Here is a 27,705-nt window from a genome sequence, read left to right on the forward strand (position 1 = left end):
GGCTTGGGGGGGCTCCTTCATGCGTGGATATCTTCAAGACTCAGGAAAGCCAGGGCAACTCTGATCTGGTACCGACAACATTCCCACTCTGAGCAGAAGGCTGGACTATAACTCTCCAAAGATTCCTTCCCAGTAACATGACTATAACTATGTTGCTGTGAACCGTGGTTCTCCAGCTGATGGAGTGTTGCTCTCTCCTCAGGTGCGACAGTCTGCCATGACCATTGTGCCTTCTGTAAAACTGGAAGATTTGCCTGTAGTGGTAAAATTCATCCTCCAAAATGTCAAGGCAGCAGATGCAGTGGAGGTACAGTATTTTTCTCATACTAAAGGGCCAGTCCGTGTTTTAACAGAGAGAATTTGCTTCATAACACAGAGCTGTATGTTTTAATGTCTTCAAGTAAAATTTTAATATTGCCAAGAATCCAAGTCAGCCTTGCTGAACTATTGAACATAGGGTTTTTCATACATTGAGGAAACCTCAGCCTAAGCCAGATGAGGTCTGTGATCTGCCCAAACCTTTCAGGGACACCCCTGTGCAAACAGTGTGCCTGTGACATGCCAGCCAGTCTGTGCTGATACACTGCAATTCAACAGCAGTCAGGTTGGTGAACTTGCATGCCCAGAATTCCTGTGGCTGTCTAATATCTTGTTCAGCTGCTAAACAGGATAACAGTAGTTCACAGCAGCATACAGAAGATATAGGTGGGAATTCCATGGAGTAACTCTTGAAAAATGCTTTCCTACTTTTCTGCATGCATCTGCAACATCATGAGTGAAGAGCAAACTTTTGCTGGTTCATTTTCTAAGTTTAAAAAAAGTAACTGAGCACAGGTCAATACTTATGAATCTTTATAAATACTTGAGTTTTTTGATTTGTAATTTTAGAGTTATTCTGGGAAATTGTGTTTTCTTTTCCTCAGCTTTTTCTGTTCCTCCCTTATATGTCACAGTGATTTGTGCATGGATTTGTATTGTACAGGTGATTTCTGATCTTCGTAAGAACTTGGATCTGTCATCATGTGTTCTGCCCCTCCAGATCCTCAGTTCCCAGAAGAAGATTAAAAGCCAAGTCCAGACCAGGTACTTGAATAGGTTTACATGATTCTCCAAGGGTAAGATGGGACAAGAGGACTTCAGCTCTCCCTTATCTGGTCTCTCTGGCACAATTGGCTACATGCATGAGCCTAATTTATCTGGTGTATATAAATAAGGGTGTCACCTTTATTCCTTCCTGCTTGGTACTGTTATAACATTTGTCAGTCCTTGCCCAGCCAGCTTCCCCTGCCATGGATGTAGTTCTCTTTGAGCTGCCTGCATCCACGTCTGCAGGGGGACAAGAAACTTCATTTATAATAATGTTGCTGCCAGTTAATCTGTTTTAAGTTCCCTCCACTATATTTTCATTTGATTCTGTGACCTCTGCTTCCACCCTCTTCTGAAACTCCCTGTTGTTGCCAGAGCATTCCCTCTAGAGAATGGCTGCTTCAAGTAACTGCTGTGACTGCTGTGCTGCCTTGTTCCTTGTACTACAATATTTGCAGAGACTGAGTCTCCTTTCTGATCATTTGCAGTTCTTCCACAAGCCAAGTAACCACCAGCCAGAATTGTGTGAAGCTACTTTTTGATGTGATCAAGTTAGCTGTGAGATTTCAGAAAGATGTCTCTGAAGCATGGATTAAGGTAAAATACATGCTTCAGTCCTTGCTGCCTTATTTATTTGGACTCCTAGGTTGAGCTTGAGCCTTTCTTGTAATCAAATGTGATATTAAAAGACAAATGTTAGCCCTTCATTTTACTGATACAGATTTAATTCTGTTCCAAGTTAGCAGTGACTTTTCAGGAGTCTGCTTTCTTCCTCAGTTACCAATTTCACAGTGTTTGCAAGAGGGCTGTGAGGCTTCTCTGTACAGACTCTTGAAGTGCAGGGCAAACCTGGTTCTACATGTTTAGGAGAGTGTTTTGGAAAAAATAGGGTTGTTTTTTTTTCTGTCTGCAAGAGAGGAAAACTGTATACCCATATATTGAGACTGAGCTGTGTGAAGCCTTAAGGTGCTTGAAAATGTTCTGCTAGAAATCAATATTGGCTGGTATTGGTCTAAATTTAATTTAAAATTGCACTTCAGTGTAAACTATGACACTTTCTTGTTCTCAGTCCTTCATTGCTCAGTACCTCAGTTCCTTTGTTAAGCCTGATGTTATTTGAGAATGTCCTTGTTCAAACTCAATTTGTGGCTTGTTTTTTGAATGCTTTCTGGATTCTCTGGCAAGATTCAGTTTGCTGGCTTTGATAGGTATCCTACTATAAAGGAGAGAAGTCTGTGAACTGCATGTCACAGACTTTGGTGTCTACCTTTTTTGGTTTGATTTTGGAATATAGTGTTGTACTGTAGCATAACAGCTTTCTTGTTTGTTTTTTTTTTCTCTCAGGCTATTGAGAACAGCACATCTGTGTCTGACCATAAGGTAATACTTCTCTGGGAGTACCCTCTTCTGCTGGTGTTCTCAAGGGCTTTCTTCGTGTTTGTAGATGAAGAGATTGTTCTAGTCGGAGCAGAAACTGCCAGGGATGTTTCATGGATGGTTCTTTTGGTATTTGACTTGTTCCCAGTATAACAACCATCCATTTTCTTTGTAACTCTTAGTTCATCCCTTCTAAATGTCAAGGGACAGCGTTATCCTGCTTTAATTCTGTCCTGTTGGGCTAATAAGGTTTTTCTACAGTTGCGTCTGTCAGGACTTTCTGTGGTCTTGATATTCTTCTCAGTTTTGACTTCAAGACTTGTGGTTGTCTGGACTGTTTAATCTTTTCAGCATAATGAATGGTGGTTATTTCCTCTGAAAGGTTCTGGATCTGATAGTTTTGCTGCTAATCCATGCTACAAACACCAAGAACAGGAAGCAAACTGAGAAGGTATTGAGGAGCAAAATCCGCCTGGGCTGCATCCCAGAGCAGCTGATGCAGAACGCCTTCCAAAACCATTCAACGGTCAGTGCTGGTTCTGCTTTGAGACTCCCTCTTTTTTCTCTCAAAGATTTTGTCAGATGATGATTTAACCCTCTACTGCATTATTTATACCTTTCCAATTATTTACACTTTTATCTGTTTTTTAATTTTTGGCCCAGATCAATGCCCTTTTGTAACTGTCACGTGGTTTTTTAGAGACAACCTTTTCTCAGCATTGGATGGACTTTTTATTGTGGTGCAAAATCTCTCAGCCTAAGACTTGATCTAGCCCAGGAGCTTCACTGTGTGTTCCAAGCATGCTGTTGTCTCCCACAGTATTTTTAGAAGTTCATATGTTTACATGCACTGTTTTTCAACTGCAGTGTTTTATAGGTCTAAATATATATATATTTGCTGTATGTATGTATTACCATTACTGAAAAGGTTAATGAAAAAAGGACAGAGTGTTGCTTGATGTCACTCATACGTGATATGCTGCTGTGAGCTCTGCAGCTTTGCAGGTTGGCTTCTTGACCAATCTGTCACTCCTTTCTGTGGAGAAGGTTGGAGAAACACATTCTGGTGGGCCTTACCCGCTCGTTTCCCATTTCTGAATGGGGACAGCTGGAAAAGGTGGGAAAGCTCCTACTAAACTGTGCAAAGCTATTGGGATGGGCTGTAGCACATGCTTTCTTTGGAGAACTGAGTGTATTGTAAACAAGCAGCAGTAGCCTTTCATGATGTCTGTATTTCAGGTTATCAAAGACTTCTTCCCTTCGATCTTGGCACTTGCTCAGGCGTTTCTGCACTCTGCACACCCAGCCATCGTCTCCTTTGGCAGCTGCATGTACAAACAAGCTTTTGCAGCCTTTGACTCTTACTGCCAGCAGGTAGAGTGTGATGGATGGCAGCTGCTTGCTTTGTGTTTGCACTTTCTTCTAGTGTATGACATGATCCTTTAGGGGGAGAGGATTTGGGGCAGTTGGAAGCCTTTGGAGAGAGGTCTATGCCATGGGATAGGCCAGGAAGAAGATGGGGAACAATCACAGCAACACTGGTAGCAAGTGGATCAAGCTGCGTGTTCTGAACTAATCACAGATTAGACTTATAGCTCCAAATATGAGTTCCTTCACACTTGCTGACATCAGGAAATTTGGGGATTGAAGACAGCTCTGCAGAAGTTTTTTAATGTGTTTGCACTTTTTAGGGCACAATATGCTTATAATTAAGACTATTTGCAGTGTTCTATCTGTGTTAGTTATTACAGCAAAATTAAGAAATAGATAAAAATGGCAAGTGGGAAAAACCTGAGATGTGAAGACATACTGTGTCATCTGCCATAAGTCAGTGAGTCTAGTAATACTTAGAGATGTTAAGAATTTCAAGGGAGTAGTGGCACAGGAAAGGTCCAGAGCCTCAGACAGTAGATGGGAGTGGGGAGAGATCCCTGTCCTGAAGTCAACTAAAGTAAGGCCATAAGAAACTTTTGCCAGTTTTGAATTACTGTTGATAAAGATTGTGAAGACACTGGAACTACTGAAGTTAGAGGTGGTGACCACCTGGGAATGGTGCAGTGTTCTGTGTGCCTAAGAAAATAGGGCGGATTTTTGTCATTAGATGTGCTGTAGCAAAGAGCAGAAGCTGTGATAGTGTTCACAAACAGGCAGGCAAAAATTGGTGAAGAGCTGCTTTATGGAATCATGGGAGCTTTTAGAACTGAATAAAATTCAGACTCATGGAGAAAGTCAAAATTGTGGATATTGAGAATTAAAGAGCAAACCAAGAAGGGCTTTATAATAATATGACTGAGTTTCAGGATGACTGTCTGTACTTGAGCAACACATCATGTAGGAACAGAGCAATGCAGCCTTTTTTTTGTTGATATTTCACTCTGGTTCCTCTGGGGGCTTTTTCCTTAGGAGGTTGTTACTGCTCTGGTGACTCACGTGTGCAGTGGAAGTGAGACAGAGCTGGACATTTCCCTGGATGTGCTCACGGACCTGGTGGTGCTGCACACGTCCCTGCTGATGCGCTATGCCGCCTTCGTGAAGGTACCTGTGTTTCTGGGGGCATTCTGGATTTCAGGGTCCTTACACCACTTTGCCTCAGGCCCAGAATAGGTCAGTACTGCTCTGAAACAGAGATATTGGAACAACTGGTACCTGTAAAAGTGCCTGGAGAAATGCAGTGGTCAGAAGTGCAAGATGTCCGCTGTCAAAGTGTGAGCTGTAAGACAGGGCTGTGTGATTTTTTGGCGGGGGAAAATGAGATGGACAAAGAAAGTTACTCTTTCCTGTAGCTTGACAATGCTTAAATTGCAGGCATGGAATGATGCCTGTGATGGAGGGAAAATGCTGTCTTTATTAACGTGAACTATTTCAAATACTTGGCAAAATCCTGCCCCCTTTGTGGAATGCCTGTTCTACCTATTGAAACACTGACAGTGCTTTACCCAGTATTTGAATCCTAAGATGAACTCCTGGCAGGGGTGGAAAAAGACTTATGTCCTAAAATTTAAAGGAAGAAAGTACTCAATGGGGAGAAAAAAAATGATCTATTGACTTCTGAGAATGACAGGCAGGGTCACACCTGCCCAGTCACCTGTTTCCAAAAGCAGTAAAAGTAGAGATTGAGGGAAGAGCTAAACAGTTAAAGGCAAACATGTAACAATACTTTCCCTGAACACTTCCCCCGTATGTGGTGGTTTGTAGCTTAAGGACACTGTATTTAAGAACTCTTGAAGAGGGTATGAGAATCCTCCACCCCTCTAACCTTTTTTAATGCCCTCTTGCTTTCTGTGTATTCTGTAGTTTAATTATACGCTGTGGGAAAACTACATACTTTTTGCTGTTTACTTGGTTGATTGTTAAATGTAAATTACTTGCTTAAAATATGCTAAAAAGGCATTAAGATCTACCATAAGAATTTGCAGTGCAATCTGTCACATGTTTGATGGGTATAACAGAAAGAAATGGGACTGGCTTGCCTGCTGGCAGAGGGAAGATGTGATAAGGACTCTGGATTGAAAGTAGTCCTTGAAAGAGGCAACCTGAAATCCTGCCCATAATGGAATCTGTTGTCAGAAGTGTGATGGGGAGATCTTGCTCACAGCAGTCCACTAAGACCTCCTGACCTTCCCCCTGACCTTCCCCCTGACCTTGTTTGCATGTTCTTGTGCTGGCAAATCACTTGCAGATTATGATTACTACAGGGTGATCTTTGATGTGTTACCAAAGCTGGTATGTGAAACACATTAATCAGTGCTCTGGCCACACCTCAAGGCTGGCTGTGTATGACCTGCATCTCAGAGGTGATTGAGACACTGGCCAGTTACCTCTAAAGGTCTGTAGAGCTGCAGGTGCCTGGCTTATTTGACACTGAGCTGAAGCCTCTCCAGCATAGAGAGAACATGCAGATCTTAGCATGAATCATCTCCTCAAACAACTATTTCTTAATCTTAAAACTGGGTGAATTTTCTTGAGGGTTGCAAAAGTGGTTATTTAATCCTGTCAAACTCGACACCTCATTCCAAATCCTGCTTGAGGTTGGCCACTAGTAGAAGAAAAATAATGGCAATGAAAAGCTCTGTCAGTGGTAGGAAAACTAGCTTGCCTCTGGGAAACAGCTGGAGTATTTTTCACTGAAGCACTGGAAGAGGAAATATCCTGAAGATGCCAGCCCAGTAGAGAAAATTCAACCTCTAGGTTGTTAATAACTTGGCTGCTACAGGGCTTGTAATGGAGATATTAGTAAGAAGTTCGTAATGTTAATTTTGTCAAATACTTTTAATCCTATGACCAGACCTGTGATAGAAGATAAATAGCTGTGCTATTGTACTGAGCACTCCTAAAATGCTTATGGTAGCCAAGCTGTTCTTCCCATTCAACCTCTGCTAAAATGAACTGCCATAATTAAGGCCAGAGCAATAGTTTGGCATTTATGTGTATTTAATTTGAATGTAGCTTTTTTGTGCACATACAAAAAAGGTAAAGTAAATAGTCTTCCCTGAGATTGACAATTGATGTATTTTTGAGAATATGGAAAGGAATTCTTCATACATCTGAGCACATTTGTGGCTTCTCCTACAGACCATTTTGGACTCTACACAGAAACTGAATCCTTGCCAGATCCGGAAGCTCTTCTACATTCTCAGCACACTGGCATTCAGCCAGAGGCAAGAAGGCAGCTATATTCAGGTAAGCAGAGACACAACAGAAAGTTGTTCAGGCTGTGCATTGGTTCTTTTGCTAGATTAACTAAATAGTGGTCTCATCTATGAAGAGTGATTGATGTCAGGATGTCCTTCAGCTTAAAATTCTCTTCTCTCTTAGTGGCTGCAAGCCAGCTTGCAGCTCCAGACTTTCCAGTGACTTATCACAGTGACTGTGCCTTGCATCTTTCCCGGAAAGATCCTCTTTACTTGCACATCTGAGAAAGGTAGAGTCTTTGGAAATGGTAGTGGAAGGGATGGCATCCTCAAATCTTAACATCCCAGTCCAGGTGGGACTGTCACCCACATTATATCAGGATGGCTGATGCTTTCTCTAGCTGAGCCTTGAAGGCTTGTAGAAGTGTAAATTCAGCAGCCTCTTTCCCAAGCTCTGTTTCTCCATCACTTGAAGGCATTCAGAAAGCAGAGTTTAGCTTCTTCCCCAAGATGTTCATCTTGATTCAGCTGCTTAATGTCTGCACACCAGAGACAACAAAGACCCTCATGTTAGAAGAACTGAACTACCCAGAGCAGAGGACTCTTCTGTGAAGTGGCAGACTTCACACCTTTTGAACCTCTAGTTTAAACACAAGAAGCTATCAAACATGGTTTGTCTAAATTCGTATTTATTTTGCACAGGATGCCTTGTGTGACTCAGTGGCAGCACAATGGTGGTATCAGAGATACCTTTGTCTGGATTTCTGACTCCTTGAGCACAGCAGTGATCAGATAAAGAAATATCTCAAAGACATTTATTTCACAATGGAGATGTCTGGGTTTAAAATCTTCCCATTCATTAAGTTCAGCTCTTAGAAATTAGGACTGCTTGTCTTTCTTTGAGTGCCTGCATAGTTTGTGGGTATGTTTGCACACACCAGCTTGAGACTATAAAGGAAAACTGCTCTTCCTTTCTTCCCAATTGGTCTGTGGCATGTAAAACAGCATGTCTATAGTCATTTCAGGCCTTCCCACTCTGTTAAGTTGGAGCTCTTCACTGCCTAAATTTCCAGTTGTGTGGCAGCTTTAGCTCCTTTCTGAACTACTTTCCTCAGTGATTTCCCCACCTCCTACCCCACATCTCTTGTATGTGTGACTTGTGAAAATTGCCTTGGCAACACACAGGGTGACTGTGCAGCCCAGGAGGACTTGCCATCAGGGAGAAGTGTTCTGCCTGACACTCTCATAAGTTGTGAAAAGAAGGGGAGGAATGTAAGCTCTAGAATTTATTCTGAGCTGAGACTTGGTAACTGTGGAGATCCAAGGTTGGCAACTTGAATCTGTCTGCCAAGATACCAAAGACTTCAGGGGTGGTACATAACGAAAGAAATTGATATCCTAGGAGCCAGCTTCCTCTTTGCCTTTTCTGTGTACTTCTAAAACCCAAGTAATTAGACAAAAGTAAAAGAAAGTCACTTTTAATGCTGTTTGCATCCTTACCTAGAGTTGGGACCAGTATTTTCATAGTAAAGGAAATGTCAGAATGCACATTCCTTTTGCAAAGCTGTAATCCCAATAAACCATCCCCTGTAGCCTTTGGAGATGACATTAAGTGAAGAGACCAATAGAAGTGTGAGTGATGTACACAAGTACCTTTGTGGTGACGTTATCTGTGTCTCTTTTTTTAGGATGACATGCATATGGTGATCAGGAAATGGCTCTCCAGCACAGTTCCCAACCACAAGCAAATGGGGATTATTGGTGCTGTTACCATGATAGGCAGCGTGGCATTGAAAAGGTGAGAGAGAACATAGCAAAGAGTTTAACATACTTTCAATTCAGACCAAACCTGGAGTGGAACAAAGTCAGGAGTGCATTGCCTTTGAGCTCATGCACATACAGATACAGATATCAGGCTTATAGTGAGTGTCAATGGTTTTCAGAAGAGGTCATGACTAGAAGTGATGACCTGTGTCTTAACAGCAGCATGTCTTTTCCTAAAGACATGTGTTCCAGAAACCATCTTTTTCATGCATAATTCTCTAATTTCTGGACAGAGAGCCCTGTGTGTGTGATGGGTTTTCCTGTCTCTTGAGTGTTGTGCCACAAAATCAAGGTTATCAATTGCTTTCAGGACTGAAGGAGATGGTTCCTTGGAGAGACCAGAGCTGAACAGTGAGCGTGATGGGCAGGTGGGTGCCAAGAATGGGGCACTGTGGGAGACAGGGAGGGTATGGCCAGCAAGGAAGGGTGTTGGAAACACAGTCTTAACTGAAGTAGTGTGTGGATCTGGGAACTACCTTTCCTGAGCCTGGATTCTTGTACATTGACTGCAGAGCCAAGAGTCTATTAAAAATGTTTTTGGAGAAACAAAAGTCTGTATTAAGATAGGACCTGCTGGTCTTGCTTACTGCTAGTCCAGGACAAGCAACACTGCAGCCATTTAGTGGAAGTCTTCTCTCCAGATGTTATTTTCAAATACAAAGGAAAGAAACAGGGCAATCTGCTTCAGTGAGCCAAAGGCTTTGCCATCCTCTGAGCTTGGCAGCTGTGCCTTTCAGGCCACCTAGAGAAAGTATTTCTGCTGTACAGGGTTGGCCTAGCCTTGGCCTTTATCTTTGATTCATGTCAAAGAACCTTCTTCTAGCTGGCACTCTATTTATGGGTGGTTCTGGGCAGACTTTTGTGTTATTTCATGGGGGAGCTGGGCCAGGGCCCTAAAAGGCCCATTATTCCTTCTTAAAACTGGGTCTTTGCAAGAACATTCACCATGGGCTGTTACTCTAGAGATGAAGCTTTGGATATGCCTCAGAATAAATTAATGTGAAAAGGACTGAAGCCTGAGTTGGATCCTTTACCTTACCCATTTCTGCACACTGTTCTCTCTCCTTTCAGCTGTCTACCCTGCTGGACCTTGTGGGCTTCTGCTGTGAGCAAAGACCAGAAGTCTTGGCTCTGTACTATGATGAACTTGCCAATTTGATTGAGAAGCAGAAGGGCAATTTGGACTTGCAGCTCCTGGTATGTTATAGAGAAACATGTTCTTCAGGCATTGGCAGGACAGAGTTGATTTGAGGATTTCACTCCAGTCTGAGAACTTCTTTTGTTCTGAAAGAAACTGGTCAGATACAAAAAATAATCTTTCTGCTCTCCTGGCTTTTTTTTGATTGTGGCAGATTCTTCATTGTGCTTTAACAGCTTCCTTTATGTGAGTTTTTACATGACAACAGGGAAACCTTTTAAAGGAAATTAAGCATGCTGTTAAGATTCATAGACAAAAGGAGAATCTGAAAGAACTTTAAACTTTGCTGAGCAGGTTTTTTCATTCCTTTATAGGATGAATTTGGAAAGAGTCTGGTGGAGGATTTTCCCAGTGACTTTGTGGTGGATCTCAACCCCACAGTGGATGGGTATGCTAATCATAGATAAAATATTGGTAGTGTTTCTGTCACTGAGAGCTGAAGTGATCAACAAGAGCTTGTCTGTCTTTCCTTGCAGTTCATTCTTGTTCCCAGTGAAGTCCTTGTATAATCTGGATGAAGATCAGAGTCAGGAAGCAATTGCTATTAACCTCTTGCCACTGGTGTCACAGACTGAGCTTGGCAGGGTCACTGGTGGAGTGAGTAGCCAAAGTAAAAGGTACTTTGACATTTATCTGTGGGATGACTGTAAAGGTAAAATAATTGTTTTCATTTGGTGCACTTCACTGCTACAACCCTGCCTCCCAAAGTGCCTGATAAAGAGCTGGTCAGAGAATTTATCAGTTTGCAGTGTTGTTTTCCTTCTCTTGCTGTTAGACATATTCAGATAGGTCTAGAGGCATAAACTGGTTGGGAACTGTCAGTGGCTCAGGCTGTTTAGGTGATTGTGGGTAAGTCATGTTGGTAGACTGTGCTAAAACCACAAACATGCAGCCAAAAATGAAATTTGACTGAGAAATAAGGGCATTGTCTTTGGAAAATGGAACAGGAAGCACATAAGAAATAAAAAAGTAATTAAACAGTAGGGCATCAAAGTTAAAAAGCATCATAGAATCATAGGATTGTTAAGGTTACACAAGGCTTTTTTTTTTATTTACAGCTTCTCAGCCTGTGTAATTTATTATCATAGGATTTTGTTGAGATTTCAGTTGTGCTTTTAAAAAGACACAAGTACTTTAAAATAAAAGAAAATATAGCTAATTTACATGCATCTATGGAAAAATGTTCATTGTCCTGAGAATGTGAGCAGTGGCAATATACAAAACTTCCAAGGAAGTTTCTCCGCTGGTCATAGCTGTGTTGTGCACAATTTCTTACAGTTCTTTCTGAATTCTTCAACTTTTGGTTTCCACCAGAAATAAATCTGACCCCATTTTTGTTCATTACAGCCATTTTTCTGCCCTTATATGCTTTTCTAGAAAACTGGTAATCACCAATTTTTTATATTTTTTTCTCTAACCACACAGTGCATTTCTGCTCTGTGTCGCTGGGACTTGCAAGAAGCAAAATAGAAGGCATAGGCAAGGTGGCCTGGGGAGGACACAGGGCATAATGGAGAAGTGATGGGCATTCTGGAGATACATAAAACACAGGACTCACTCCATTTCTTTTTCCCCCCCAGGGCAGTGTCACCCATATGTTTGTCACCCTGTTTCCGATTGCTGAGGCTCTACACTGCAGAGCAAAACAGTGGAAGCCTGGAGGAGATTGATGCCTTATTAGGTATGGGAAAGGGACCTTGTGTAGAGTCTGGCTGTCTTGTTCCTGTCCCAGGTCTGCAAAGACTTCCTGCAGCTGTGGGAAGAATTGTGCAGTTTGGGAAGGAGGCTGAGATGTTCTGTGCCCACACAGTGGAGGAGAGGCAGGGGAGACAATTGGTTTGTCTGGGGATGGAGTGGCTGACAGGGCTTACTCCAAAGAGGCACTGGAATTGATACAGGCTTTGGTGAGAGACTTTGTCCATGCAGAGACCAAAGCAGGGGTAGCAAACACAGTTCAATGTGTACTTTTCTTACTCTCTGCCAGGTTGTCCCCTGTACCTGACAGACCTGGAGGTTGAAGGAAAGCTGGACTCTTTGTCCAAACAGGAACGGGAATTTCTCTGCTCACTCCTGTTCTATGCTCTCAACTGGTTTCGTGAGGTGAGTGGATTGCACCAGTTATGTCCATGTTCTTATGGGCTGCTGCAGAGCTTTGTTTGCAGTCAGGACCTCATCGCACAGCTCACTTGTGTTGTGTTGTGTGCTTACTCAAAACTTGAGAATGTTATTCAGAAAAGAAACAATAGTATAAGTGGGTACAAATCTCCCTAAGTCAGTGAGTTTGGTTTGTGTCTCTAGGTTGTAAATGCCTTCTGCCAGCAACAGGATGCTGAGATGAAGGGGAAAGTTTTGACTCGATTACAGAACATCACAGAGCTGCAGAATGTGCTGGGAAAATGCTTGGCAGGTGAGTATGAAACATTTGTACATTCTGGACCTGTACCTGCTGTGAAGTGAAAGGGATTGTTTTTGACATCAATGGGGGAAGTCTATGGTAACACACGCTGCAGTTTTACAATGGCCTAAGAGTTGGTGCATACAGAGATATTGTTTTCAATTTGTCCAACTCCAAACTGCCCTTCTCAATCACCTCCTCAGTGAGGAGCACACAAATGACACACTCTAGAGTCACAAGCACAGGAACATTCACATTTACTCGCACAGATCTCTCCAGCAGTTGGCATTTATTCCTTGCAGCACATGCCTGCACAAACAGGTGATCATGAAGTTACACTGAAATACAGATAAGAAAGTACTTGATAAAAAGACAGGACAGAGGTGATCAGGTACAGAGTTCAGCCAGACCAAGATACTGATTGACAGTTCTGACCAGTGATAATAAGGATAATTGGAGCTAAATGCACTGCAGTAGAAAAACAGGCATTCACCAGGACAGTGAAATGTATGGTATTTCCTTTAGATATGTATCTTGCCTGCGTGTTGTCATTCTGGAGCTGAACTAACCCCACTTCTACATTTTGGCTCTTTCAGCAACCCCTGGCTATGTCCCACCACCAGCTACTTTTGACTCCGAAGCCCCGGAGGCCGCACCATCCATTAATGCCGCTGGTCCAGCGAGAAAAAGGAGTGGTAAAGAAAGTTTAAAATGTTTAAGCAAACAGATGCAATGGGGGTTGGTTGGGGTATTGCACTGCAGCCATTGCATTTGTGTGTGTGTGAAGCACTAAATTCCTGGCAGGGTGTTATCTACCTTGAAATTTTACCTCATCAACTCCTGTTGCAGCTGAAGTGGAGATGTAAAAATATCCTACACCAAACAGGTGTTGGATGGTCTGTCTTCCTGGGAAAGCGGATGCATAGTTTTTAACAGTGAAAATCTGTGGGTTTCCTTGATTGTTTTCACCTACCAAAGTGTTTTCTGCAGCAGTAAGTTCTGTCTTTGATGGGTTCGTGGCGTTGTCTGGTCCTGAACCTGTGGCTTTGATTCAATGAGTTACTCTGCTGTTGGCTTGGTGTCCCTGCAATCCCTTCTGTAGTTGTGTGATCTTCCTTTTCCAGGTCCTCATCCTTTCTCAATACTGTGTCTGAGGAAGAAGCATTAAATTTTGGTTCAAGCATTTTTTAAAATGATGTTCCACTAATTTTTGCAATCACTTTATAATACCTAAACTACAGTGAGAACAGTGAGACTTGGTTTAATTTTGTATTGTGACTTTGTGAAAGAGAAGCTGATTATGAGGGAACCCCAAATGCATTTGACTCTTTTTTTTTTTTTGGTCTGTGATCCTGCTATGGATGACACAACCTATGCATGCTCCATGCTTTCTTAATGCTGATTAAAGTACAGGCTGTGCTGTTTGCCTGGCTGCAGGTGCTGTCTAGTGCAGAGCACAATGTAGCCTTTGATTCTGAAGTTGCTTTTCTCTTTAAGGGAGGAAAAAGAAGGCTGATGGCAGCAAAGCCAGCTCTGCAGATCGTTCTCAAGTGGATGATAGTTCTGAGGGAAATCAGCTTGATACTGAGCTCTCTGAGCTGGAGAAGGTAGGTGTATATCCCTGGGGCCTTACAGGGAAAATAGGCTGGGGAAGGTGGCATAGAACATAAACAGGAGCTTTGAGAGAGGAGTTGTTCATTTCAAAAGTTAATCATGGGGAAGTTCAATTCTGCTTTCTGGCACGTGCCTCCCCTCAGAATTTTGAAAATTGTGCCTGCAGAGGCCAACCACTCCACCAGGGAGTGTGGGCCAGGGCAGTGCTAGAATGCAGGATTATCAATAATACTTTTAGTTACTTTCTGACTGAGACTATGGAGGGTTTCTGTTTAAGACAGCATCCCATCTCTCAAATTACTGCAATAACCTGCCATTCCTAGATTTAGGTCAGAAATCATGAGATGAATCTGGAAAATGCAAACCCTGGTAAGGACCATTCTTCCTGCTGTTCTAGTCTGCTTCAGTCATGGGTGCTCATTTTGCAGACGTTCCTTGAGGTATTTAATTGATGTATTCATGATGAAGCATCTTTAAAATTATGCATTTTCATCACGTGCTAAGAACTATTTCCCAAACCTATCACGTAATGAATTATTGGATTTTATTTCTTGTTCTTTTGAATAAGCTCTTACAGTATTGTCATCGTGTCTGGAATGAAAGATCTGTGCTGTCTAAAAGAGAGAAGCCACGGAAGTGTTCCCAGCTTTGGGCTCAGCATCCTGGATGCTGGGATCTCATAAGCATCCCATAACTTCCCATATCTACCAGTGCTACTAATAAATGTTATTCAGAGTCCATTTTATCAGTTCCAGCCAGGCAAATACACTTCTCCTGTGCTATTGTACAGAGATGATAACTGAGTCAGATATGACAGCAAAGTCACTTAAGTTACAGGGAATAAGCAGAATCTCAAATAAGTTTGGAAAGGAATTCATCTAAGCTTTATTTGAGGTCAGAAATCTTGCAGGTTGCAACCTTACTCCTGCCATTTCCTTTGCAGAGTGCTGCTGACAGAGAGGCAGGAAATCCTCTGGCACAGCTGCAGAACTATCGCCCGTTCTTCCGAGAGCTGGACCTCGAGGTGTTCACTGTGCTGCACTGTGGGCTGCTCACCAAGTCTGTCTTGGACACAGAGATGCACACGGAGGTGAGTGGAAGAGCCTAAAGCCACACTGATAAGGCTTTGTGTAACAGCCCCTCTCGGAGGCCTTGGCCCTTTCTGCTCCATTTAAGTGGACAGCAGGTTGGTGTTAAGATGTGTTGGTCCGGGGACCAGGAGAGCATTTGACCCTAAAGAAAGCCCAGTACTTCAAGGCACTGAGGAAAAGAGGACTCTCCTGAGAATAGCACACACGTGGTGTAGCAATGTTAAAAACAAAGTGACATAAATATTGCATGGGAGGAGAAAGATGCAGTATAACGTGTATAGACCTCATGGAAAGAAAGGGGCCTTAATATTGAACACTGCCGAGCCACAGGGTGTTAAATACACTGGGTGACCACTTGCCTACCAAAAAGAACCTATGACATCTAAGTAAAGCCCATGTTGCAAAAAGACAGATGTCTCGAGGCATCAGGAGACTGGAAACAGCACAAATGTGGGATGGTGCCATGGAGGTGCTGTCAGAGAGCAGGGTCCTGTGTATCATCTGGGAGCTTATATAAAACTGCATCACTAGGGATGTGGAAAGTAGAAGTGCTTCATTTTGTTACCTCTTTGTAGGCAGGCTGAGTCCATCTGGAGTCTCATTTTGTCAGGCTACAGTAAGATGCATAAAATGTGAAAAGGCCATGGCAGGCTGGAGCACAGCCTGGTCTGCCCTTGCAGGACAGCTCTCTCTGTGCATGCAGTCTTCCTCCAACTGAAAGACTTTGATAAGTCTCTTGAGCCATGTGGCATTATTTCAAATTACTTCTTGACTGTTACTCAGTTGGTAAATTTCTGGGCTGAAACCTCTTTTTATCCTTAGGAGATAATTTTCAACATCAATGTATATAAATCAGTTCTTTCTCAGTAGTTAAGTTATCCTGACATTGCCTCAGCTATGTTTAGAGCATCAGGGTGGCTTCATGCTTTCAGTAACCAGAACCAATGTCCCACACCTGCCATTGGGGAGCCATAAAACCCAAGCATGTACCAAACAGGTCCCTTCCGAGGTTAACTGAGCCAGGAGTCATAACTGGAAATGGAGAGAGTGAACCTGAGCTTCAAGGCATTACAGTTACATCTGGGTCCTGGGATTGCCTGTTCTTTCAATTGCAGGCTCGTGAAGTTGTGCAGCTGGGGCCTGCTGAACTTTGCTTCCTTCTGGATGACCTGTGCTGGAAGCTGGAGCATGTGCTGCCCTCAGGCTCCACAAGGAGGGTGCCCTTTCCAAAGGCAAGTACATCAGCAGGCAGTGGGTCCAGGCCTGGGCTGAGGCAGAGCACACCAAAGGCCTCCAGGCCTTTCCCGAGAGAGATGTTTTTCAGAATTATTTTCACCTGACAGTTAAATGGAAGTCTGAGGCCCAGCTGCGTGCCAGTGCAGCAATTGCTCTTTCAGAAGAGACTTGTGTACCACTGCCCTCCCTGAAGTGTTTGCAGCATCTCCTTCTCTGCATATCTCACAAAAGGTTATTTAATGGAGGGAAATTCTTGTAGCCTCAAAACTCAAGTGACCCTTTTCTTAGCCCTCCCTGGGGAGACTGGCTGCTTCAAGAAGCAGCCCAGGCTGGGCAGGTCAGATGGCTGCCACAGCCAGCAGAAGCTGCTGCATCCATGTTTCTGTTTTTTTCTGCATTAGAAAAACTCCCCTGAGCGCAGGGACTCCTTGCTGATGCCTTCGGGAGAAAAGTAAACACATGTCCCACTGTTAAACTATGAGAAATTCACTACAACTTGATGGGCTCAATCATATCTGTTGTTCTTTCTCCTTGTCTTTCTACCTATCTTAATTCCCACATGCAGAGACTGCCTTCTCTTAGTGTTTGAGTAAAGCGTTGGACTCTATGATCTTAAAGGTCTTTTCCAACCTAAATGATTCTATGATCCTATAAAAGAGCTACGTGTCACATCAGTTTTATTCTTTTAGTCAAATGTTGTCCACGTGTCTGACTTGGTGGTGATTGTTCAGCAGAAGCCAACTTTTCAACTCTGTGACTCTTCCTGATCATGTATGACATGGGGAATTGCACTGCTTGGCAGCAGTCTAAGATGTAGCACTTGAAGTTCTTCTCAAGAAAGGCTGATGAAGCAACTTTAATCTTTTGGGTTTGCTGCAGGAAAGAGGCTACAAGGATATTGGCTTTTCCCATCTGTGTCAGAGATCCCCCAAGGAAGTTGCTATGTGTGTAGTTGATCTACTAAAGCCACTGTGTAAGCACATGGAGAACATGCACAACTACTTCCAGGTCAGTGGGCTCAGTTTTCTGACTCAAAAAACCATCAAGTTTTGTCTCCTGTAAAGATCTTTTTCATTTTGGTTGTGGGAAAAAGAGTCACGTTGTTTTCTTCAGGTTTTTTAAACATGGAATTTATGGAATTGGATTCTTGTGCCCCTTATCTTTCTTTGGGATAGTGTTTAATGAATTATTTGTTCTGTATTAAAGGCAGTTGCACAAAATCAGGGTGCAGAAGATGAACTAGGAGTGAACATCCAGGAGCACCAGCTGATGTCCTCTTGCTACCAACAGCTGTTTCTAACTTTTCGCTCCTTATTTGCTTGGTGAGTTTAAAAGAAAAGTACACAGTTGCCTCCATGAGGAAAGCCCATTTATTGCTTCCTCTTCTTGTTCCTTTTCTTTAAAGTGTTTGTACCCTGCCAGTGGCCTGTCAGCCATGCAAAACAACCCACTGCAGTGGCTGGAGACTTTTAAGCACTTCATAGTTAGGCCAGGCTTCGTTGTCTCATCCTGAGCTGAGCTACAGCTGTAGGTGATGAAGCACTCACCTGGATACAATTCAATCAATGGGCTTTTGGGTCAAGACCAGCATGAGGCATGTTGGCAAACCTGGGATGAATGTGTATTTCATTGACAAAAAGCCTGTGCAGAGCTATTCTTGAGTATCCAGCTTCCTTATTTTTCGTCTTGCACAATCTACCCAGATATGCATTTGTATCTGATACCTCTCTTCCTTCTAGTCTGATGATGAACTGGACTTTTTCTACCCCTCAGGAATGGTTTTTCTCAACATGAAAATACTGACTTGCTGAGATCAGCTCTCCAGGTGCTTGCAGACAGGCTAAAGCCCGGAGAGACAGAGTTTCTTCTTCTTGAGGAACTGATAAGGTAAAATCTGTATTTCACAAGGTTTGAAATGGACAAATTTCAAGCACTTTTCCCTGTTTTGTGTGGGCATAATGGGTAAATGTGTGTTTGGGAGCTCTCACAGAGACCACATTTGCTTCAAACAGAGCTTTGTATTTAGTTGAACAGCAGTGCAGTCAAACCTAATGAAAAGGAGGCACTGGAATATAAAATATGCATGAATCTATGGATCTCATTTGTTTGTCTGCTATTTTAGACAAGGAGTTTAGTAGGATTCACAGAAGGAATGAGCATGTTCTGGATAGTTAGGATGCTTACAGGTACACTAGGCAAAAGCAGTATATAAAGATGTTGCTGCACTTCAAGTGGCTGGGGCTTGAGAGTAGTTTCTCAGTGACTGAATTTTGACATACTAGTGGCTGACCACCCCTTCTTCAGAAGGGCACTGCTGGAGCCAGAATACTGGGATAGGGAGACCTTGGATCTGAGATGGTCTAATGCTTCCTTTTTATTGATGTGTTTCTGAGAGATTACTCTGCCTACCCTGTTTTTACCTTTTCCCTTTCCTGTCATATCTAGTGAGAGTTTTCAGTACCTACTGAATTTCCAGCAGAGTGTTCCCAGTTTCCAGTGTGCACACATCCTCACTCAGCTCCTGATTGCCATCGCTGAGAAACCAATGACTGGCTGGAAGAGAGAGAAAATGGGTAATCTGTGAAGAACCACTAATCTCAGATTAATTTTCGTGTGGTCTTCTCCTTGTAAATCTTGGGTTCTAGGTAGAGAGTGCATCTTCTGAGGGAAAGATTTCCTTTCTGTATCCTAGTAATCTCACTGGGTAAACAGTCCTAGCTGTTAATAAAAGAAACAGCAGTAAATATAATGGAACGTCTTTGGTATTGTTCTGCTGTGCCTCAGCCACAGGCAGACTCAACTCTATCAGCTGGTCATCTTAAAAATCAACTTTTAAGAGTTCTAAGCACAAACCTGTTCAGTTTTGGTACCAGCTTAATCACTGGTAATGGAGGTGATTGATCATAGACTTAATCCAATGTAGCTTGGAGACCAAGAGACGGTCAGGTTTGTTAGAAGTTTTGATTTAAGAAATCTGTAAACTTTAAACTTGTCTGTTCATATTTACTATTACAGTGCTGTGGCCAAAAGGTCAAGCCTCTTGTTATTGGAATTTCATTTCTAGAAATGGATACCTTAAGGGTTGCATGTGGCCTAATTAAAAACAAACAGATGGCACACTGCAGGAGCTACCAAACAAATAAGGTTTAACATGAGTTTGTAGAGAAATGGCCAGAGGTGGATCATGGTTCTGATGTTATGTGTAGTCCAGGCCAGGAACATGCTAGATAGGCATGTATTTTGTTATCATGATATATGTCCTATATGACCTTACTTCTCTTTAGAGAAAATGCATTCTGACTTAGCAAAGTTCAGGCACATGAAGGGTATCGATATTGTCATCTTTTAAAAAGACATTTGCACTCACTGCTTTTGTATGGATGAAGGAGATTTTCTTGGATTCTTCTTTCAGTAAGTTATCCCTTATCTTTCCCAGCTTCACTAGCAAAGCAGTTCCTCTGCCAGTCATGGGTGAAGCCCAGTGGAGACCGAGAGAAGGGCAGCCAGTTCAACAGTGCTCTGCACACTCTGCTCTGGTAAGGCTCGAGCCATTGCCCTAGGCAATGCCCAAGACACTCTTTTTCTAATCATTACTGTTGCTGCAGAGGGATGACCCCTCTGAATCATAACCCTTGTACTTATATAGCTTGGCCTAAAGCACTGTTTCTACAGCATTGAAAGACAGTGAGTGATAGGAAGAACTGTTAGCCATGTTTGCTAGACTAGACCTTGTCAGGATGTATCAACGCATCTCTAAGTTTATGTATGTGCATACCTACACATAGGAATGTGGGTCTGGACCGAAGTGTCTTGCTTTCACTAAGCCGAAAGCAGGTAAGCTCTCCCTAAAGTCAAGGAGAGCAGGACTGAGTATTAGATAAAATACAATCACAGACTCAGAATGGTTGAGCTTGGAAGGGACCTCTGGACATCTCCCTGTTCCAGCCCTATGGCAAGAATCCTGGTAGCTTTTAATGACATCACTGTGACAGTTCTAAGTATTGCTTTGGATTTCCTACATGTGATTGCCTTTGGCATAAGGAAGAGCTTGACAGTTTTAGGCCATGTGTTGCAGGTAGGGCAGTGTTCAAGATCTTGCTGTGTTATTCTGCATCACATTTATTGATCAACTGTGCTGGTCTTGGATTTAGGGTCTACCTGGAGCACACAGATAACATCCTGAAAGCTATCGAGGAAATCTCCAGTGTTGGTGTTCCTGAACTGATCGACTCTGCCAAAGATGGATGTTCTTCTACATATCCTACACTAAGCAGGTAATAATATCAATAGAAACTTGGAATTCTATGATATGCATAATGGCAATTTCTGCTTTTAAATATTTAGTTTTCTTATTTTGTGGTCCATTATGGTTTCATGTTAGTACTGCAGTGGGCTACTCTGGGCACTTGTAAACATTCTTTTGGCAGTACACAGCAAGATAGGATATGGTTAACTTTGTGTCAAGGTGGAATGTCCTGAGCATTAACACAATGTTGAGTTTATTACTGTGAGCTATTTTAATTGGAGAATGAACTGCTGTCTGTTGTCAGGTGTGTTGTCTCTCTCTGTGCTACTGTGGTGGTATAAAGCACTCCAAAAGTCAGCGTCAGAGGCCTGGGGTGGCTGTAGGGAAACCTGGGCTGGTATACAGTGTAGAAAAGCACCCTCAGGATACTTCTGCTACTGGCATAGGAATTTGGAAGCATGGATTTCAGAGTGTTTCTGCTTCTAGCATAGGAATTTGGAATCATGGTTTAAACAGGGATGACCAAAGTTCCTGCACTTTGAAACTACCAGAACTATCTTATGCTGAGAGCTGCAAACCTTTCCACTGTGCACCCTCAGAGTTACAAAGAAGTGCTGGTGTCTAAGTGTGGTTCATACTGGGGAAGTGGTAGTGACTTCCCAGGATTCTCCATCTGTCTGGGCAATTGGGCTGGGCTAGACATGCTTATGAGTCCTGTGATTTCCGACTGAGGATGCCCAGCTGGATAACCATCAAATTTTCCACATCATTCTGGTGACAAACAGCTTATCTAGAGGCTCAGAGCTGGCTTTTAGTTTTTTCACTTTCTCCACAGGCAGACATTCCCAGTTTTCTTCAGAGTAATGATGGCTCAGCTAGAAAGTTCAGTGAAAAGCATCCCAGCTGGAAAACCATCGGACTCAAGTGAGGTAGGAAAATAAATCCACTGGACTCTTTGAGGAGAAGAAGACAAGTTAAACTGCACAGTACAATAAAGATGTATAAATTGGAAAGGAATTTACTTCTGGTCTTTGTCTAGGAAATGCAGTCAGACAGTTTCATTCATCAGCAAACTTTGATATACAGGGTAACATATAAGTAGCACCTTCTTTTCCTGATTTGTACCATGCCAAAAATCTAGTAGATGTGCAGTTGGTCTGAACTCCTGTGTGGGAGCACAACATTATTTTGCAACCAAGAGCTGCTCTGAGAATAAGGAAGTGAATTAACTCTTAGCATTTTAAGCCACTGATCAGGCTGGAATTGCCATGAAGTGTTTTTGCTGTGATAAATCTGCCTGTGTTGAAGCTTTGTTCCTCTGTCTTCAACAACAACAACAATGCTTTCAACATTGCTGAAAGCACATCCAGCAAGGTGGGAGGAAATACTTCATCTTGGGTTATTGTCCCCTTGCATCCTGTAGGTGCAACTGGAGAAGCTGCTGCGCTGGAACATTGCTGTGCGGAATTTCCATATCCTCATTAACTTGGTCAAGGTGAGGTTTTGGTTGTTGTTCTACCTTTACCTTCAAATTCCCAGCAAAGCCTGGTGTCCCCAGGTTCATGAAGCATGGCTGACTAGTGGAACAACCTGAAGGTGGTGAATAAAGCCGGTTATAATCTGTGTGCAAGGGTTCCCGTTTAGCTTTCATTTCATTACTGCTTAATTCTTACAGCCTGCACACCTTAATACCACAGTTCTCACACAAATAATAAGCCTGTACAAAGACAGGGTGATGTAAGGAAGTGCAAAAAAAAGGACTGGATGAAAACCCCAGTTTCCTAGTACAGGGTTTTGTGACTGACAGAGTCCACTGCCAGCTGTGGGGGAGGCAGATGGGACAAATCCTTCTGGTAGATCTTGAATAACATCTGCCAGAAGGAAATGCTCTTCTGATGTACTCAGCTGAAGGCTGGCAAATACTAAGAACAGGAGGCTTGGATTCCTGTCTGTAACTTGCCTCATAGCCCTCAGCTCCACTTGCTCTTATGGTAACATAGGATCTTCCTTTGACTCCTGCTGACAGTTCATGCCGTCCTGTGGTGATGAACTCGAGGCCAGCCCCACTGGATGAAATACTCCCTTCTGTCAGTTTTGGGGCTGTTCATTCAGTGTCACTGAGTGTGACCCTGGTTTGGGCAGAAGATGACAGATACAGCTGCACTTTTCTCCTTGCTTAGGTTCATCATTACTGTTTGCTTTTATCATATCTGAAGTAATGATTGTTTCCTTTATGCCTGTGAAATGATCTGACTCTTTTTTCCTCTCGCTCGAGTAGGTATTTGACAGCAGGCCTGTACTCAGCATCTGCCTGAAGGTGAGCAAGGGTTCAAAATACTGAAGAGAGCAGTTTAATACCAGCTTTCTTGAATCATTGCCCATTACTGATCCTGTATATTCCAGTACAACCTTCACGTGGATGTAGTCTTACTAAGCAAGAACAGCCTCCGGGAATGAATGTATTGTTATCTTGAAAGAATGTATCATTATCTCATCTGACTTTGGGATGGTTCTTTGAAAAGGAGTTTAAATTTACCTTTTGATATATTTATCATTCTCTTATAGTACGGCCGTCAATTTGTAGAAGCCTTTCTGAAGCTTGCCATGCCTCTCCTGGACCACAGCTTTAAAAAGCACAGGGTAAGCCCTGTGGGAGCAGAACTGTCTGGAACCAGTTGGGAAGCATGACTGATGCTTGCTAGAAGGAGCTTCCTGTCTGTGGCCTCATGTTGGCAGGACACTTGTGACCCTTCATGACAAACTCGTCTAAATGTCCCAGCTGTTCTCTGCCCTGTTCACTTGCCCATCCAGTGCTCTCCCAGCAAACACTGTTCCCCAACTTGCCATCACTCCGGTTGAATGACTCCAACTGTTAGCAAATGAAGTCCTTTCAGCCTCCATCTGCTTCAAAAGACACCACAAAGGTGTCACTCTCAGAGTAGGAAGCTCATGTGAGCAGGCAGGTTGCTCAATACAGAGCTTTGATATCTGGAGTTCATGTTGGATGTTTTTCAAATGGCACAACCAGCAGTATGTTTTAAACTTTTTCTCTGGTTCCCCTATTCAGAAGCTGTACCCAAGACAAGATGTGACAAAGTTGTCTTAATTTTAATTGCCTCAGCTTTTACTGATAGGCATTCATTCCAAACTCCAGTTCAGAATGAGTCTCAGTTTAAAGTGCTTGACCTTATGACATGTGATCAGACTTTTATTACCAGTTACTTGACTTAGATGCACAGTGCAAGTCTCCTGTGGCCTGATCCTGTTTGTCTGATGTTTCCTGCATACACACATCATACCTCTGTCCCATAACCCTTGGAAAGGATTGCTAGGACTAATGCTGTTTCAATATTTTTGTTTCCCTTATGGAAAAATTCTTTGAGAATGATTTGCTGGTCTACTTATTTATTGCAGGATGATGTGCAGAGTTTGCTGAAAACCTTGCAGCTGAGTACCAGACAACTTCATCACATGTGTGGCCATTCCAAGGTAAGATAAGTTCCAATTGCAGCACAAACTCCTGTCCTAATAATGGTTTATTCCCCTTCCACTGCTCTTCCAGGGCATAGGCAGGTTCTACCTTCATGCTTCCAGCAATGTCTGTATAAGCAAAAACTCTGAGAGAAGGTGAAATAGCCTTGATTAATGGCCCAAAAGTTGAAGCATTTGTTCTGGAAGTGGCTAACTTGGATTTCAGATCAGGTTATCATTTTTGGGGACAGAGGTTCTGGACATCTTTGGTTGTTGGCATCTGTAAGGGGGTGTTTCTGAGGACTCAGGTTAAGACCTTAGAGACAGACCTTGCACAAAGTATAGATGCCAGACTGATAATATGGGAGAGAAGCTTTGCCAAAGATCAACAGCCTTGTGAGTCAGAAGAATCAGCAACAGGTGGCAGACAGGGAAAAATTATGCTCAAAGTCCTCTTGAGGTCTCTTTTATGATATTATGTTGATACCATGGAAGAAGGCAAAGGGAGGAGAGGAAGGTGGTAACACACAGTCTGCCAGTCTCTTTAGGAGACTTGGGGCAGGAAGGAAGGAGAAGATTAACACTGCTTACAGTGTGAAGAGATGGTGCTTATTGCAACAGAGAAACACATGGGAGAAGGCAGTTGGGAAGAACTCCATGTGTGCTGCTTTGTTCCTGTCAGACTTCTAAGAGGTTCAAGAACACATCCGAGAAGGGAGCTTTGCCAAAGTAGTTGAAGGGAGAAAGCCAGCTACCAGAATGGCTCTTCAGCCAGATTTGCTACCAATTTAGTCTAGAGCTGGCATCAGGAGCATAGAAATTTAGCTGGAGATCAGAACATACCATTGCAGCTCTCATAAGAAGAGAGCTGGCACAAACCCTGAAGATGCTAAAATGTCCTTCTCGCATTTGAAAGTGAAATCCTCGTGCCTGCTCTGAAGTCACAATTCACCTTGGAGGCAGGATAACAGCATTGCAGGTTGCCATGTCATGTTTGTCTTTGCACTTGAGCAGCATTCTCAAGTGCCATGTCCCATGGTCCCTGTTATCACAGAGCTGTCATTAGTGAACACCCATGTTCTGCCACTGCTCTTGTACCTGCTGCAGTCTGAACAGGTCTCTGTGCCAAATCATTTTGCAAGAATGAGAAGGGAGAAGCTGAATATGGTCAAGTAAATGTATGCCGTGAATGCTCCGTACCCATTTCAAACCAAGTTCACGCCAACGTTTGTCAGACCAACCTTGATTTCCCTTTCATACAGACCTAGCAAGATGCTCACTGAGGTATCATGCAGTGTGACCTTGTTACTCTCCCTCAATACATGTGTCTTTAAGGAGCATCACACAATAGCAATCAGCTTCACCTATCATTTCCTAAGCATTTGTCATTTCCTCTTTCACACCAAGCCTCTCTTCTGTTTACATATCTCATGCTGGACATAAGGACAGTTTCTGGAGGCAGATTTTTGCCAGTGCCATGGTACTTTTAAGTCTCCAGACTGCCCGCAGACAGTTGGGCAGGTTCCAGGACTCAGAGAGCACTGAGTGTTGATTGTGTCTTTAGCAAGGGTTTGCTGATTTGGGTCTGATTAGTGCTGGTGATTGCTAGGTCCTGCCTGTTACACAGGCTGGAGAACAGCTTGCTGTTGGAAATCAGTTACCCATTCCCCCTTGGCAGAACTCAAAGCAAAGCAGTGCCCAGGCATGTTGAACTCTTCCAAGAAATGCAGATGACCTGAATTCGGAAAATAGCTAATGAGAGCATCTTAATGCCAGAAGGTTACAAAGTATTCTCATGAAAGAGGAAAAGACTTGTGCACAAAATAATTGCAGGTTTTGTCAGGTTGGCAGGTTTTCTGTTTTAGCAATGGCTGTTCTGAACTGCAGATCGAAGCCTATCAGGAGGAGATGCTCACCTGGAGCTGAATCTCACACAATACCTGGCATAACTGCCCTTCCTCTGGTGGTTTTTGCTCACGCCAACTCCATCTGTTCCCTCCTGTCCTGGTTCTCCAAAAGCCCAGTGCTTCTTTGGTTTGGAGAAACTGGCTTTGTAGATTATAGTGCGCACACATTCCATATAGCTGGGATAAAGGGATTGCATGAGGCACTGAGCAAGAAAAGATATGATTGAAGTGGTGTATTCAGTACCTTTTCCTTTTTTATTCCTCTGAGCTTGGGAATTCAGCAGAGGAGATACTAGCCTCTCTCTAGAATTCATGACAAAAGCTGAGGCTCCTTCTGTTTTAATCCAGGTGGATATGGGTATTTGGATTGCTGCAAGGGATGATTTTGCAGCCTTAGACAAAATACTGACCTGAGCTTTATTTTTTAACAATAGCCATAATTTGGCCAAGAGGTGACACAATCCAGGCATGGATCCCTTTTGTGGGGATCATATCCCATCCTTCCCACCTGATAACCAATGGATTTTAAACAGCCAGAACACTTAGGCAAGAATCCATCATAGTTGTGTTTTACTGTTTCATAGATTCACCAAGATATTGGACTGACCAACCATGTCCCTTTGTTGAAGAAGTCACTGGAACAATTTGTGTACCGAGTGAAGGCAATGCTGGCATTCAACCACTGCCAGGAGGCATTCTGGGTCGGCATCCTCAAAAATCGGGATCTCCAGGTGAGAATTACTGCCCTGCCTGGGGCAATTACAATCTGGGAAAGGACAGTGCTCATCTTTCCCAGACAACTGTAACTGTCTTTGTGTAAGGAGAGAGCTAAAAGGCCAAATTCAGTGTGACTGTAGTACAATTATGTTTAGTGCAGCAGAAAGAAACATTTTACTTCAAGATTAAGACCTGCATCCCTGGGGCTGCTTTGCTGGGAGGGTCTCACACTGAGGGGTCAGATTTGATTGTCTGTAATGACTTGGTATGGGGGTCCTTCCCGTGCACAGAAGGGAGGAGATAAAGGTCACTTGAACACCTTCACACACTCTTGTGTGTGGTTTTAACAGAAGCCAGTCCTGGCTCTTTTCTTCATCTTTCACTGGAGAAGCAGGACAGTTAAAAAAAACCTCTTTTTTTTTTTTTAACTTGAAAGCTTTTTATTTAAGAAGGCAACAAAATGCCTATTACTTCCTTCCCACCCCGGGGGAAGGAACAGAGGCTGCCCCTCATACGCTCAGTGCAGGTCTTCTGCTTTCAACTCAGGGAGAAGAAATCTTGACTCAGGCCTCCGAGGAGCGGGACTCGGACGAGGGCTCAGAGGACTCTGCGGCGGGACCCGCTGAGGAGGTACTTCAGGGGCCGCCTGGCAGCGCAGGCGGGGGCGGGCAGGGGGTGCAGCGCGGGCTCTGAGGGCGGTGTGTCCCGCAGGAGCTGAGCGGCAGCGGCACGGACACGGACGCAAACACGGACACTGAAGGCAGCGCGGGGCGCGGCGGGGCCGGGCCGGCGCGGCCCTGAGGCGGCGGGCGGGCGGGCGGTGGCGGGCGGCGCGCTGCCTTCAGTGTCCGTGTTTGCGTCCGTGTCCGTGCCTCTGCCGCTCAGCTCCTGCGGGACACACCGCCCTCAGAG

At 43.4% G+C, this 27,705-nt stretch overlaps 1 protein-coding gene across 1 annotated transcript in view; it reads left to right on the top strand.

Annotated features, from left to right (window-relative positions):
- Nucleotides 1-27,567, top strand: part of FANCD2 (FA complementation group D2) — a gene marked incomplete at its 3' end in the record, with an annotated part of 36,744 nt that extends 9,177 nt beyond the window's left edge. The window contains exons 12-45 of the mRNA XM_027700790.1: nucleotides 203-307; nucleotides 983-1,083; nucleotides 1,575-1,683; nucleotides 2,431-2,466; nucleotides 2,846-2,989; nucleotides 3,703-3,837; nucleotides 4,867-4,998; nucleotides 7,036-7,143; nucleotides 8,783-8,892; nucleotides 9,229-9,286; nucleotides 9,990-10,115; nucleotides 10,431-10,504; nucleotides 10,593-10,733; nucleotides 11,697-11,797; nucleotides 12,101-12,216; nucleotides 12,415-12,523; nucleotides 13,108-13,206; nucleotides 14,009-14,118; nucleotides 15,069-15,215; nucleotides 16,332-16,448; nucleotides 17,332-17,460; nucleotides 17,659-17,774; nucleotides 18,226-18,339; nucleotides 18,898-19,025; nucleotides 19,889-19,988; nucleotides 20,604-20,726; nucleotides 21,534-21,627; nucleotides 22,122-22,193; nucleotides 22,977-23,015; nucleotides 23,264-23,338; nucleotides 24,113-24,187; nucleotides 26,661-26,807; nucleotides 27,340-27,423; nucleotides 27,505-27,567. Of these exons, the coding sequence (XP_027556591.1) occupies nucleotides 203-307; nucleotides 983-1,083; nucleotides 1,575-1,683; nucleotides 2,431-2,466; nucleotides 2,846-2,989; nucleotides 3,703-3,837; nucleotides 4,867-4,998; nucleotides 7,036-7,143; nucleotides 8,783-8,892; nucleotides 9,229-9,286; nucleotides 9,990-10,115; nucleotides 10,431-10,504; nucleotides 10,593-10,733; nucleotides 11,697-11,797; nucleotides 12,101-12,216; nucleotides 12,415-12,523; nucleotides 13,108-13,206; nucleotides 14,009-14,118; nucleotides 15,069-15,215; nucleotides 16,332-16,448; nucleotides 17,332-17,460; nucleotides 17,659-17,774; nucleotides 18,226-18,339; nucleotides 18,898-19,025; nucleotides 19,889-19,988; nucleotides 20,604-20,726; nucleotides 21,534-21,627; nucleotides 22,122-22,193; nucleotides 22,977-23,015; nucleotides 23,264-23,338; nucleotides 24,113-24,187; nucleotides 26,661-26,807; nucleotides 27,340-27,423; nucleotides 27,505-27,567 (3,537 nt within the window). The remainder of the gene's footprint in view (nucleotides 1-202; nucleotides 308-982; nucleotides 1,084-1,574; nucleotides 1,684-2,430; nucleotides 2,467-2,845; nucleotides 2,990-3,702; nucleotides 3,838-4,866; nucleotides 4,999-7,035; nucleotides 7,144-8,782; nucleotides 8,893-9,228; nucleotides 9,287-9,989; nucleotides 10,116-10,430; nucleotides 10,505-10,592; nucleotides 10,734-11,696; nucleotides 11,798-12,100; nucleotides 12,217-12,414; nucleotides 12,524-13,107; nucleotides 13,207-14,008; nucleotides 14,119-15,068; nucleotides 15,216-16,331; nucleotides 16,449-17,331; nucleotides 17,461-17,658; nucleotides 17,775-18,225; nucleotides 18,340-18,897; nucleotides 19,026-19,888; nucleotides 19,989-20,603; nucleotides 20,727-21,533; nucleotides 21,628-22,121; nucleotides 22,194-22,976; nucleotides 23,016-23,263; nucleotides 23,339-24,112; nucleotides 24,188-26,660; nucleotides 26,808-27,339; nucleotides 27,424-27,504) is intronic.
- Between the last annotated feature and the right edge of the window lie 138 nt (nucleotides 27,568-27,705).

The sequence above is a fragment of the Neopelma chrysocephalum genome, unplaced genomic scaffold, assembly GCF_003984885.1.
Source record: "Neopelma chrysocephalum unplaced genomic scaffold, ASM398488v2 Primary Assembly neopelma1_147, whole genome shotgun sequence".
In the NCBI taxonomy this organism is placed as follows: domain Eukaryota; kingdom Metazoa; phylum Chordata; class Aves; order Passeriformes; family Pipridae; genus Neopelma; species Neopelma chrysocephalum.